General features: G+C 49.6%; 2 protein-coding genes across 4 annotated transcripts; both read left to right on the top strand.

The window, feature by feature from the left end:
• Window positions 1–7087: 7087 nt before the first annotated feature.
• MYL6B (myosin light chain 6B) lies at window positions 7088–9827 on the top strand. The gene is made up of 7 exons (XM_015094795.4): window positions 7088–7297; window positions 8019–8046; window positions 8260–8403; window positions 8623–8796; window positions 9323–9400; window positions 9555–9592; window positions 9731–9827. Exons 1-6 carry the CDS (start codon window positions 7115–7117, stop codon window positions 9581–9583), a joined length of 636 nt encoding a protein of 211 aa, XP_014950281.1. The 5' UTR covers window positions 7088–7114; the 3' UTR covers window positions 9584–9592; window positions 9731–9827.
• Window positions 9828–10152: 325 nt separating this feature from the next.
• Window positions 10153–13260, top strand: MYL6 (myosin light chain 6). 3 transcript variants are annotated; one of them, XM_004006590.5, is made up of 7 exons: window positions 10153–10194; window positions 10465–10492; window positions 11357–11500; window positions 11701–11874; window positions 11966–12043; window positions 12348–12392; window positions 13070–13130. In XM_004006590.5, exons 1-6 carry the CDS (start codon window positions 10192–10194, stop codon window positions 12374–12376), a joined length of 456 nt encoding a protein of 151 aa, XP_004006639.1. In that variant the 5' UTR covers window positions 10153–10191; the 3' UTR covers window positions 12377–12392; window positions 13070–13130. The 3 variants fall into 3 exon arrangements, with proteins under 3 accessions (XP_004006639.1, XP_004006638.1, XP_060268982.1); XM_004006589.4 differs by lacking the exon at window positions 12348–12392 and having other exon boundaries at window positions 13070–13260; XM_060412999.1 differs by having other exon boundaries at window positions 12348–13260.
• Window positions 13261–13477: the final 217 nt, after the last annotated feature.

Raw genomic sequence — 13477 nt, 5'->3', positions numbered from 1 at the left:
TAGTGCCCTTTCCTCCTCATCTGGATGAATTCCAATCCACCTCCTATGGCAGGTGGATCCACCACCCTGGGTGGCCTAAGAGAATTAAAATAATACCATCCTCCTTACCACAGGGTAGGCAATAACCCAGTCTGAACCTACCAGGGCATATTTATTTCCCTGACCATAGTGATTAGTTCAAGGGTGGATGTGCATTTTTCTAAGTGGGTCTAGTCAGGAACTGATTTCAATGGTCAAGAGAAGCTCTCTCTCTTCCTTCTGTGGTATAAGGATGTGTAGCTAAGCCGTATGTAGCTCCAGGAAAGGATCCAAGGAAGAAGCTAACACAGGGACAGTGGCAAGAGAATTAGATCCCTTGGTGATCTCATGAATTTCTGGATCAATATGAACTGAAAACCCACCCTACCTCTTTCCGATTACTGAAGCCAATAAATCTTGTTTAGCCAGTTTCAGTCAGAACTGAAAGAAAGAACTTTAAGGAACACTCTCCTTAAACCCAGTGACCTTCATCTCAATGACCTTTCAACCCCATGGTAACTTGCCCAGTTCCTGTCTTCTCCTATATTCTTTGAAATTTTAATCTCCAATGTGCTATTCTCTCTAGCTACAACTCTGAGGTCTCCAAACATTTCACTTATTCATCCTCTTTGAGACACCAGCCTTGTGACCTCCCACATTCTCTCAATTTAATCAGCCACTTTCATACTCACTCCTTCTCTATTTGGCCTGGACTACAAACCTTTTACTTAAGATTCTCAACTTCCTTGTTCCCAAGTTCACCCATTATCCCTATTCCATAAAATTTAAGCCACTACCATTCCAGCTGCCTCTATTCTCTAGCTTAATTATCCAAGTAGCTGAGTAATACTGGAAGAAGAAAATCACTATCTGTGGATCAGCGCCATTACAAATTTATGATCTCCTTTTACAATCATCCTCCAAGCTATTCAGCAAGCTCATGTGTGGAGCAGAGTAGCCACTCAATAAACGTCAAGTGAGTGTTTGTCAGTGGGTCCCCAGTAAGCTGTCACCCTTCTTTCAAAGCACCTATTTAAAACCTTCACTACTTTCTCAAGCCAGCTGCTTCACTTCCTCTTTCTGCAAACTGCATCACATCACTTTAAAAGAAAAAAATTTTATTGTAGTGCTTTACAATGTTTTGTTAGTTTCTGCTGTACAGCAAAGTGAATCAGCCATGTGCATACTGAGTGCAGAATTGATGCTTTTGAACTGTGATGTTGGAGAAGACTCTTGAGAGTCCCTTGGACTGCAAGGAGATCCAACCAGTCCATCCTAAAGCAGATCAGCCCTGGGTGTTCATTGGTAGGATGATGTTGAAGCTGAAACTCCAGTACTTTGGCCACCTGATGTGAAAAGCTGACTCATTGGAAAAGACCCTGACACTGGGAAAGATTGAGGGCAGGAGAAGGGGACAACAGAGGATGAGATGGTTGGATGGCATCACCGACTCAATGGACATGGGCTTGGGTGGACCTCGGAAGTTGGTGATAGACAGGGAGGCCTGGCGTGCTGCCGTTCATGGGGTCGCAAAGAGTCGGACACAATTGAGCGACTAAACTGAACTGATATACATACTCCCTCTTCTTTGGATTTCTTTCCCATTTAGGTCACCACAGAGCATTGAGTCCCCTGTGCTATGTATTAGTAGTAATCACCTCACGTTCTACTTTATGAAAAAAATAAGAGCTCAGTACATGGGAACTCTCTCAGTCTCTTGAATCCCCAACCTATCTCCCTATTGACTTACTAGTATCAGTGTCCATTCTTCACTCTTCCCTTTCACCCAGACGGCCATTCACTCTACAGATATTTGAGTGTCCAGCATATGACAGGCGCTGTGCCCTGCTTGGCCCTGGCAACAGTGTATGTTGGGGGGGAGAGGGGGCAGGAATATGAAAGAGGTAACAACCTAAGCCGAGAAGAATAGCTTTCTTTTGAAGATCTAAAAGCTAGTAGGTATGGTTGGTTCAGGCAAGGAGTGTTTTGAAACTATGCTGGCTTTTGTGGGTCAATATGAGGATTCTTTTTTATCAAAGCATGTGAAAGGATTTTAAGCAGGAAGATGACATGATCAAATGAACATTTTTAAAAGATCACTTTTATTACCCATGTCTGTTAGTTTATTCTCTGAGCTTTCCAGTAGGCTAAAAATATTTCAAATAGATTTCCAGGCCCTAACACAGATCTAGAATCAGAATCTTTGGGAGCAGAATCTGGAAGTTTGTCTGCTTACAGGAAATTCTGAAGAACAGCTAAATCTGAGTATCGCCGTTTTAGAATATTACAAAAATGAAATTAGCATTTCTTGCCAGAAAACCTATCTTTCTGTTTATATGTGGCATCTAGTATGCATCTATAAAAACGGGTCTTGGAGAGGACTTCATCAATGACCCGTGCATCATAAAACATCCTCCTCACCCTCCCTCTTCTATCACGCATCACCACCAGTACCACTTTCTGATCAAAATGCCAGAGGACTGAAGACATATTTCCTATTTATTGAGGAAACTGGGGTCTCTCTACCTAAACTATTATCCATCTTAACACATTAGTCACTGGTGAAAGAGCTAGGTAAAGTGTATAGGGTGAAACCAAAATTATTCAAGTTACTAAAGATTTACATAGTGCCATGTAACTCCAGAAACTGTCCCATCAGGTTTTAATGTACATTAAGACGTAGACCTTTCATAAGCTGTGCCTGTCCTCATCTCATACTGTCTGAATGGCTATCATCAAAAAGAACACAAACAAAAATGTTGGCGAAGATGTGGAGAAGAGAACCCTTGTACACCATTGGTAGGAATGTAAATTGATGCAGCCACTATGAAAAACAGTGCAGAAGTTTCTCAAAAGGCCAAAAACAGAGTTACCATATGACCAAGCAATTCCACCCTTGGGTATATATTAAAAAACAAAAACAAAAAACCAATACCCCAGTGTTCACAACAGCATTATTTAAAATTGCCAAGAATACAGAAGCAACTTAAGTATCCATTAACAGACGAGTGGAACAAGATGTGGTGTGTGTACACACACACACACACACACACACACACACACACACACACACACACCGGAATACTATTCAGCCACAAAAAAGAACGAAGTTTTGTCACCTGTAGCAACATGGATGGACTAGGAGGTCATTACATTAAGTGAAGTATCTCAGAGAAAGAAATACTGTATGATGTCACTTATATGTGGAATCTAAAAAATACAAAAAAATCAGTGAATACAACAAAAAAGAGGCAGACTCACAGATACAGAGAACAAACTAGTGGTCACTCGTGCGGAAGGGGCAGGGGCAACTTGGGGTAGGGGAGTTGGAGGTACAAAGAACGGGTGTGAGACATGCTCAAGCATATACTTTAAAACATGGGGAGTATAGCCAATACTTTGTAATGATTGTAATTGGAAAGTAACTTTTCAAATTGTATTTTAAAAAGCTCTGCTCTTCCTAATTATTTTATGTTGACTAAGAATAGGGCTTCCCTGGTGGCTCAAATGGTAAAGCATCTGCCTGCAATGCAGGAGACCCAGGTTCGATTCCTGGGTTGGAAAGATCCCCTGGAGAAGGAAATGGCAATTCACTCCAGCACTCTTGCCTGGAAAATCCCACAGACCGAGGAGCCTGACAGGCTACAGTCCATGCGGTCGCAGAGAGTCGGACACGACTGAGCGACTTCACTCACTCACTCACTCACTCAATATTAGAACATGCAATCCTTAAGAACACACAAGTCACATCCCAGGTGGCGCAGGAAGAGAGGAGAGTCGGGGATTTGTCACAGAAAGCCCACATATATGGTGCATAAATCACCTATGCCCAGTTAAGACCACGTTCAGTCTGGTTTGTGGTATTTATGATTAAAAGATAACACAGAAAATGAAGGCTAGTCCTCCAACTTGTATTTGCCAAGGGACTTCATCTTTTCTTCTTGTACTGCTTATCTACAAATCAGACAAAAGGCTAGAGAGTCAGATGATGCCATAAGCACTTCTCCTTGGCAAACTGCCAAAAGGCAGTTATAAAGGGGAAAGAGAAAAAAAATCAGATAAACCATCTTCAAAACCAACTTCTGTGGAAGCGATGAAAGACACAAAAAATCATCTTTGATGTGGCCCTCCCCCAAACAGTCTTGTAACCAAACACTTAAGACAAATGTATTCTTTCTTGCTCTCCATCTGTTCATGCCTAGTAATCTTTTATGGATGAAAAATGAGGAAATACCAACTACTTCATATGCTGGGAAGGGTAAAGGAAATTTAGCTAACAAATCACTTACTCTGTGCCTGGTCCATTCTGTTTTACAAAAATTAACACACTGAACCCTCCCAACAGAACTACAAGGTTACATATTATTGATAACTGAAGTTGCTTGCATGTGGCAGGACCTAGATTCAAATTTAAACATACAGAAACCCCTCCCCCCCCCAAAAAAATCTAAGCAGGCTGGTCTGAGTCCACATTCTTTACCATCTCTATGGTTCACAGCAGTACCTGCTCTGCTGAGACCTCCAGACTAGTTGCTAACACTCTCCTCATCGTTACTGTTTCTATTACACAACCCATTTCTGGTCTTCCAAGAAGCTTGCCCCAACCAGCAAGTATCACTTCTGCACTGCCCATAAAGTTCACTTAGGCCTCACACTATTGACTTCTGGTGGGTAGGTTTTCTTCTCCGACCCACTGCTTGCCCATCCAGGCAAGCCCCAATGTCCAGCACTGTGTGAGCAACCAGGGCATTTACTGGTCCAGCCAGTGAAGTCGGGCTTGCCTGGGCTGGCCCCCTCCAAGCACAAACAGGAACTTTGATAATCATCTGGGGGATGTACAACACAGGGAATACAGCAAAAATTACAATAACTATAAATAGAGTATAATCTTTAAAAACTGAGAATCACTATGTAGTACACCTGAAACTTATATTTGTAAACTTTACTTCAATTTTTAAAAAAAATCTAAAAAACAACCATCTGAGGGAAAGAGATGTCCAATGCTGGGCAGAGACTTCTCATAGTCAAAGGCTGGAGAAGCCAGCCCTGCATTCCAAGACCTGTGAAGAAACGACAGGGTGGCTGGTACATACGCTGCCGCATTCAGCGGAAATTTCAATTTAGAGCGACTAAGGGCAGGTGACCCTGCTTAATTCCAAAGTTTAACACTTAACTACCAGTTCATTTTTTAAAAAACGAAAAACTTCAGTTAACTGTTCCAAGTCACAAGGCAACGCAACGGCTTCTGTTCTCTTTCTACCAAACAGTAAAAGGACGCTAAAAAGGCCGAACCATTATGCCCGAGGGAGTAAGTGCTTCCTACTGTCTGACCTCCATCCGGCCTGCTGCAGCTGCAGCCTTTTCCCCTCGTTCTGCGTTCTTACCAGTGGATTCAGGAATAAATCCCCGCCCACACTAAGCGGGGAACTCAGAGCCAAGCAAAGGAGATATCTAGAGGGGTCACGCGCGGTTTTATGGTCACGGATAGGGGCTGTAAAGTGCTCACTGCCTTTAGGTTCTGGGACAAGGATCGCACCCCCAAAACCTGAGTCACCAACCGCCGCCGCGGGCCGGAAGTCACTGCGCCAGCATCCTCCCTGAGCCTTACCGCGGTTGTTTCCCGTGAGCCCGCGGGCGCGCGAGGACTACATCTCCCGGCATGCTCCGAGGCCGCAGAAATTAACCCTTCAGGGCCCGCGGCTGCCCTGTGCCCCGCCTCCGCCCCTTACCTGGACCCCGCAGGGTGAGTTTTGGGGCGCTGGGGAGGGGCTCGTTCCTTTATTTAAGGCTTAGGGGTGTGTATGTGTAGGGGTGTGTGTGTGTATGTGTGTGAGGTACTCCTGGCTAGAGGAGAGATTCTGATTTTCCTAAAATGAGACGATTTGCAGTAATGAGGTTCAGATGGTTTTTTTTTTTTTTTTTGCGAGTGGGAGACCCAGCATCAACTCTCTAAACCCCTAAATGGAATCACTACTGTCTTCCTCAGAATGCTGTCTAAATCATCGCCTTTTTTACCCCCAGTACAAAAATAACCAGCAAACCCTCCCCTCTTTCATAGGCCCCTGACTTCCACCTTTCCCCAGTGCCCACAGCAAGGTTTGCAACCTGGCTGCCAAGTCAGGGTCTTATTATCCTTCTGGTTGAGGATTGAATACTCATGGAGCCCAGAGGACCTCACACATCTTTACGGATTAGAGATTTTAGAAATTAGGCCCTTTGCCTCTCAGAGCCTGCCTTTCCCCTCAGGTGCCACCATGGAGTCCCTACAGGTTCAGCAGGCACCCGTATTTGTCTGACTTGAATGACCATAGGCTTGTGGACAAGGGTTCCTTTCTTCGGAGTATGGGTGATGGGTATTGAACTCAATCCTTCCCTCCATCCCCACTCTTAAAACAACACTGGGGCTAGGAGACAATCGGTGGGAGTCACGCCTTTCTATTACTATTCTTTCTCCGTATCGTGCAGTGCACAGTTCCAGTTCTGGGCTGGGAGGGAGGGGGTTAGGGACTTGAGGTACCGAGTATTATAAGCTGTGGGGTGAACTACCATGCTCCTCATCCATAGGAAGAGGGAAGTGGAAGACCTGCTTGTTTTTTACCTCTTTCACTACTCCCAGACCCCCCTTTAATAAGGCCCCCATCCTTGCCTCCATCTTCAAGAGTCTAAAGCTGCTAGGAAAAAGGACTATTCCGAGTCAGGGGGTCGGAATTTTCTGGGTCCCCTTCTCTTCCTCACCCCTGTTTCAGTTTGCCCCTGGCAACCCTCTTATCTGCACCCTGAAAGTTAACTCCCCCCCCCCCCCCCCCCCCCCGTTCTGGGCCGTCTCTGACTTCCTCCCCCGGCCCCCAAAGGGCCATTGTTCTGGTCAGTATTTGGGGCGGGGTGGACAGAAGGGAGAAGACCTTGGGGCAGGAGTCCTGAACCACACAAGGCCAGGGGAGTGAGGGCAGCCGGCATACCTCTCCTCTATCTCACCCTCCCCCCAGCCAACTGGCTCCCTGCCCCTGCCCCCGCCCCTTGACATCCCAGACTCCCTGGCTATTTAAACAGAGATGGGTGCCCCCATCGGCACACTGTCCTTTGGCCACCCGACATCATGCCTCCCAAGAAGGATGTTCCCGTGAAGAAGCCAGTGGGGCCCCCTGCTGCCTCCAAGCCTGCTGCTAAGCCCGCAGTAGGGCCCCCTCCATCCAGGGTTGAGCTACCACCACCTGTCCCTCTAATCATTGAGAAACCTGCGAAACCCCAGGAGCCCCCCATCGATCTCTCCAAAGTGGTGGTAAGTCCCTGAAAAGTGAGAAGAGAATGGAGGAGTCGGTACAACAGTGGGATGTAGCCTAGGGGACTGCAGGTATCTAGAAGGTAGGGAATCAGTAAGCACTGGATGATGGTGGGGGGTTTTCTTAGTACCCCCCACCCCCCGCCGGAAGCATCTAAGCTTAATGACTCTATTGTCTTTGTTGCCCTCTGCCTCTAACCAATAACATGTGTGTGTATGTACATCACTTTCTCACTGTACTGCTGGAGGCAGAGCCTGTAAGATGGGGAACATCTGGGTTCTGAGGACAGTTTCAAGGTGAAAGGGGGGAGCTGCTGCCTGTGCCTGTCTGATTATTCAATATGAAAAGCCACAGCTCTGAACCCCAGGAGGGAAGGCTGAAGAGGACAGACTTGTTAGACAATCACAGCTGGGGGCCAGGGGTAAATTTAGCCTTTGTTCAGCCCCCAGTTATGTGAGGGATGCAGGGCTCAGGGCAGTAGAGGGAGGGGAACAGGTGGCATGGGATTAACCCTGTTCCCAGGAAACCCTCCCCCCAATAATTCCTCCTCTTGGGATTCTCCCAAGTTCTGGAGCTGGGAATGGGACTGAGATGGCTGGGTTCCCAGCCTGGTCCCTATGGGCCCCTCCCCTGAAGTGGCTGCCAGTTGGTCGGGAGGAGTGCTGGAGAGGGATTGAGTGAGTCCTGTCATCTCTCCTCACATGCTCTTCTCTTCCACAGATCGAGTTTAACAAGGACCAGCTGGAGGGTGAGGAGACGCCACTGATCCCACTGTCCATCCCAAGTCCCTAGTCAGATCCTCTTTCTATTCCCCTACCTCTATTCCCGACCTTGAAACCTCCCACACTAGTGCTCCTTGTGTTCTCTGTTCTGCCCAGCTCAAGCACATTGTTTCTGAATTTCCTTTCTGTTGGTGGTGATGGGAACCCCTTGTCAACACTGACCTCTCCTTACACTTCAGAGTTCAAGGAGGCCTTCGAGCTGTATGACCGAGTGGGGGATGGCAAGATCCAGTTCAGCCAGTGTGGGGACGTGATGAGGGCTCTGGGCCAGAACCCCACCAACGCCGAGGTGCTCAGGGTCATGGGATACCCCAAGAGTGATGGTGAGGGCACCTCTGGGACAATGCGGGTTTTCAGTTTGGTGGTGGAATGTTGGTAAGGTGATAAAGGATGCTGAGGTGGGTCCCAGGACTTTAAAAACTGTCAAACATAAGGGCAGAAAAATATCTGAATGTTGAACAGATGAAACCCTTCATGGTGGGGATGGGAGTTGGGTCCTAGGTGACACTGTAGTAACCTCTCCTTCACCTCTCTATCTCCAGAGCTGAAGTCCCGGCGTGTGGACTTTGAGACTTTCCTGCCCATGCTTCAGGCAGTCGCCAAGTTGCCAGACCGAGGCTCATACCAGGACTACCTGGAGGGGCTTCGGGTGTTTGACAAAGAGCAGAATGGCAAAGTCATGGGAGCTGAGCTCAGACATGTCCTCACCACCCTGGGTGAGACAGGGACCAGAACTCCTGGGGGTGTTGAGAGGAGGGGATGAACTAAGAAGGTTAGCCAAGTAAGCAGAGCCAGTGAGGGATTACTGTCCTATGGGTCATGGGCAGGAGACTGAGAAGGTCAGAGCCTTAGGGACAGGATCTGAAGGTCTTCCTCCTTCAGTCTAAAGTGAGTGGGCTGCAGCTGTCTCCCAAAGGGCAGAGGAAAGGGAACGAGGTGGGAAATCTGAGTTTCAGTCTTAGGAAGAGATGGCTGTACTCTATGATATGGTCTGTTTTTTAATCCTCTGGAATTCAGTTTCCTTGTCTGTCAAAGCTTTCACCACCTATAATTGAGGTGAAATGGAAAGCAAGATTCAGAGACACATTCAAGGCATGCCCACTACAAAGAGGGAATTCTCTTGGGGGACTGTTACTATGGGCAAGTCTCCAGGGTGGGAGAAGAGGAGGTGCCACCAGAAGAAAGAGGCATGGGTTGATAAGGGAGGGAAGGCAGGGGCTAAAACACTGTGTCTGGGCCCAGGAGAGAGGATGACTGAAGAGGAGGTGGAGTCTGTTTTGGCAGGACATGAGGACAGCAGTGGCTGCATCAACTATGAAGGTGAGGGGCCAGAGGAGCAGAAACGACTGGGGAAGAGGGAGGCAGGAGGCCCGAGGTATGTGGGTGGAGGCATCCTGAAGCCTGAATTATCTAAAGTCAGATGGGTTATCATCAGGCCAGCTTCTGAAGCCCCTCTTGCCTCTTCTCTCTGCAGCCTTCCTGAAGCACATCCTAAGCGTCTGAGCAATGCAGGTACGGCACTCTCACTGCGCCTTGGGAGGCAAGCCTCCTTCTTGTCCCTCTGCCTGCGTACAAAAGCAAGGAAGTGCATTTCCGTGTCTTGCTGCGCCGACAGCGGCAGGATTTGGCAACGTTCATCTTTTTCCACAGGTGCAGTGGCGTCGGACGCTGGGCTCCCACCAGGCAAAAGCACGTTCCTGCCACTAGGAGGCTATTGTTTCAAAATAAAGAGACGTTTCCTCCCTTAGCTTCCGACTCTTGCTTTCTTTAGAGGTGGGGGAGGGAAAGGGAGGGCTCCTCTTCCCACCCGCACCCACCAATGCGACCTCCTCTGACTTTCTCGCTGCTCGGAGGAGCAGATTCCTTGCGCCCCATTCCACCTTGTTCTGCAGTTTCTGTGCCCCAGGTAGGGCTATTCTGGAGACTTGAACACCAGTTGGCCCCCGCCCACTTTATTACTAATATAGTAGCGTCATCTGCATAAACCCGGGCCAGGATCCCTATTGGTTGGGTCAGCTGGGGTGACGTCATTAGGACGTACTAAGACTAGGGTTGGGCCAGGAACCGGAGCCATTACTGCAGGAAAAGGTCCCGTAGAGCTGAGCGTCAAGATGGTGGGGCCCGGGGCCGAGAGGATGAGCGGGATTTGGGGCGAAAGGCGGGAAGCCGGGGAGAGGGGGCGGGGAGAAGGCAGAGAGTAGCGGGTAAATGAACCTGAGGCCCTCGAAGGTTGGAGGTGGGGTTGGAGTGTCTGGGATCCTACCCTGCTGGGAAGCGAGTCCCCAGCATGGAATAGGAGTTTGTGATTCAGAGTTCTTGGGACTGGGACGGAAGCTGGGGGTATTGGAGTTAAGATGCTGACCACTCTCGTCTTCTCTGAGCAGTGTGACTTCACCGAGGATCAGACCGCAGGTAGGTAATCGCTGACCTCTGTTGAGGTCATGTTAGGGAGAGGGACACTCCCTCTAGCTCTTTCACCCTCACCTGTCATCTCTTTAGCACCCCCAGGGGAGTACCTGGTGGGTTCCCTTCTCCTTCCTTCTGGATCTTCCATTTTCTTTTCTCACTCTTTCTTCCTCCCTTCCCTTCTACTCTAGATCTGATCCCCAAGCACTGGGTGAGTTTTAGGTGATGTGGCTGTGTGAAACAACTTGATCACTAATGCCTGCTGTGTGTGGGGCTTGGGGACGGTGTATTAAGCTGTTTGTGCTCCTGTGTTCCTTAATCAGCTACTTCTGCCTCTTTTCCTCCTGTGGTAACTACCCTGTCCCCTCAGCTTGGAATTGTAAAGGCTGTAAACAGCAGTGACCTGTTTTTTTGTGAAAGTGCAACAGGGGAGTTTGCTGAGGATACTTCTTTGTAGCAGTACCCTCTGAAAGGACCCTGTACTAGAGGGGTGAGAAGTGGCAGGCTGGGATGACCCCAGTCCCAGGCCGCTGCTCCCACTTCCTTATAAGGACAGGGCCCAGACAGGGCGGTGGCAAATTCCTGCCCTGAGTCGTGTAATGAGGAGGCTGGGCAGGCTTGCTGCAGGCGGAGAGGGTATGTAAGTGGCCGGAACCACTCTGCTAAGCGTTGAGGAAGGCCAGGTCTTTATGTGAGACACCTGAGTTGGGAGGAAGGGACACTGGATCCCTCTTACAGGGGTTGGGTGTACAGTGTTATAAATATCTGATTTCCTCAGCATGATCAAAGTTGAATGGGCGGTGGGGACCATGGAGGAGGGTTTGGGTTAACATCTGTGTGTCCCATACTGATGTTTATCTGGATCCTCAGAGTTCAAGGAGGCCTTCCAGCTGTTTGACCGAACGGGGGATGGCAAGATCCTGTACAGTCAGTGTGGGGACGTGATGAGGGCCCTGGGCCAGAATCCCACCAACGCCGAGGTGCTCAAAGTCCTGGGGAACCCCAAGAGTGATGGTGAGGGTCCTTAAGAACAACTCTGCACTGTGGTGGGGCCCGCAGTCTTCAGCTAATAGCTTCCTTTTATCTTCCTAGGCCCCAAACACGAGCGGGTCTTGTCTGGCAAATCCCACAGATTTCTCCTGCCTGGAGTGGGAGCCCCTTAACCCCCAGTCCTGAGAACACATATGACTTAGCTTCCACCTCCTTTTCGGCAGAGATGAACGTGAAGGTACTGGACTTTGAGCACTTCCTACCCATGCTGCAGACTGTGGCCAAGAACAAGGACCAGGGCACCTATGAGGACTATGTTGAAGGCCTTCGGGTGTTTGACAAGGAAGGGAACGGCACCGTCATGGGTGCTGAGATCCGGCACGTTCTCGTCACACTGGGTGAGGCTCTGCCCTTTCTTCTTGAGGTGCCACCTGAGAGACCTCGGTGTCACCCAAATCCAGAATGCTCGCTCTTCCTTCCTCTCTGCAGGTGAGAAGATGACAGAGGAAGAAGTAGAGATGCTGGTGGCAGGGCATGAGGACAGCAATGGCTGTATCAACTATGAAGGTGAGGGATGAACCGGCGGTCTCACGGAGGAAGCAGCCATATGGGGGCAGGTCATGCACCGCACTGAGGGCTTTCCCTGTCCCTGGATTCAGGCTCCTAAAAGTGACAGGAGGCAAGGGGCAGGGCCCAGCCCCGCCCAGGAATGGGAGGCCAGAGGGGTGTGACAGGAAAGGAAGGGCTCCTGTGGCCTGAAGGGTGGGAAAGGGATGGGAAGTAAAAATGGATGTCCAGTTCCTCACTGCCTGACCCCTTCACCCCACGTCTATGTCTTGTCTTCACCATGAATGTCTCTTCCTTCCTGCAGCGTTTGTGAGGCATATCCTGTCGGGGTGACGGGCCCATGGGGCGGGTACGGCTCCTCCCAGCCCCCCTTCTCTAGTTGACCTCCCCAGTGTTTTTTTCCCCAGCCTCTGCTCTCTAGCCCCTGCCTTCCTCTACTACCATCTGACTTCTTCCCGGCATGCCTCTGCATGGAGCTGACTGGGGAGGGGAGGGGTTCCTCAAAGAGGCAGACAGCCTGGGGGTGTGGCACCTCCTCCTCTCCTAGAACTGGGTCTGAGGTTTGGTTGGCTTCCAGGGTGCTGGTGTCTGGGAACTCACACCAGCCTACCTACCCCCGTCTGGCTTCATGGTGATCCTTTAGCTCAGGATCACGTGGTTGGCAGGGAGGGTGGGTTGCCTGCCCCACCGTGCTGCTGTAGGTCTTCTCTTCTTTCCGCTGGGCAGCTTGGAGATACCCTAACCCAAAACTCTGTCTCCTCCTCCCCCCAGTGGCTGACAGTAGCTGTAGGTGTAGTTGGGAACTCTTCTGCCTCTGCTGTGTTCTTGCTGCTCGGGGTGGGGCAGGGGGAACTAACAGCTGGTGGGAGGGGAGCTGGGGGTCGAGAGTACTGCAAACTGACCCCAAGGTTGGTTGTCGTGGGCACATTCCTTCCTACGCTGCCTTTGTGGTCTGTGGTCTCCTGGCCCCTGGCGGACCCCTCCCCTTCGCCCTGCTTCCTGTTCACCCCCCTCTCCTTTCCACAGAGCTCGTCCGCATGGTGCTGAATGGCTGAGGATATTCCCAGTGTGCGTGGACACTGCACCTTCCTTGTGGGAGATTGTGTATGTAGCCCAGAGGCTTCCTAGGTTCTCTTGTCACAGTATTTTCCCCAGATTCTCTCTCTTGGATGATGTCTACCATCAGCATTCACCAAATAAACTTGTTCTCTGCTCTATGTGCAGTTCTGCTGTTCTTCCTGAGCAGGATGAAAGGTCAGTGGACCAGAGGTTGCGGAAAGCCAGCCAAGGGCCTGTAGGAGCCACTTTTGCCTCATTTAAGAGATGCTGGCTTCACTCATCGGTGCTACAAAGGCTACCTTGGGGGGATTAGGAAAGCCATAAATGCCTGTAGGACTAAGGCTGGCCACCCTTGTTCTATCCCATGTGGGGCTG

The sequence above is a fragment of the Ovis aries genome, chromosome 3 (assembly GCF_016772045.2).
Source record: "Ovis aries strain OAR_USU_Benz2616 breed Rambouillet chromosome 3, ARS-UI_Ramb_v3.0, whole genome shotgun sequence".
In the NCBI taxonomy this organism is placed as follows: Eukaryota; Metazoa; Chordata; class Mammalia; order Artiodactyla; family Bovidae; genus Ovis; species Ovis aries.
The sequence above is the reverse complement of the archived record's forward strand: the minus strand, read 5'-3'. Positions and strand labels throughout refer to the sequence as shown.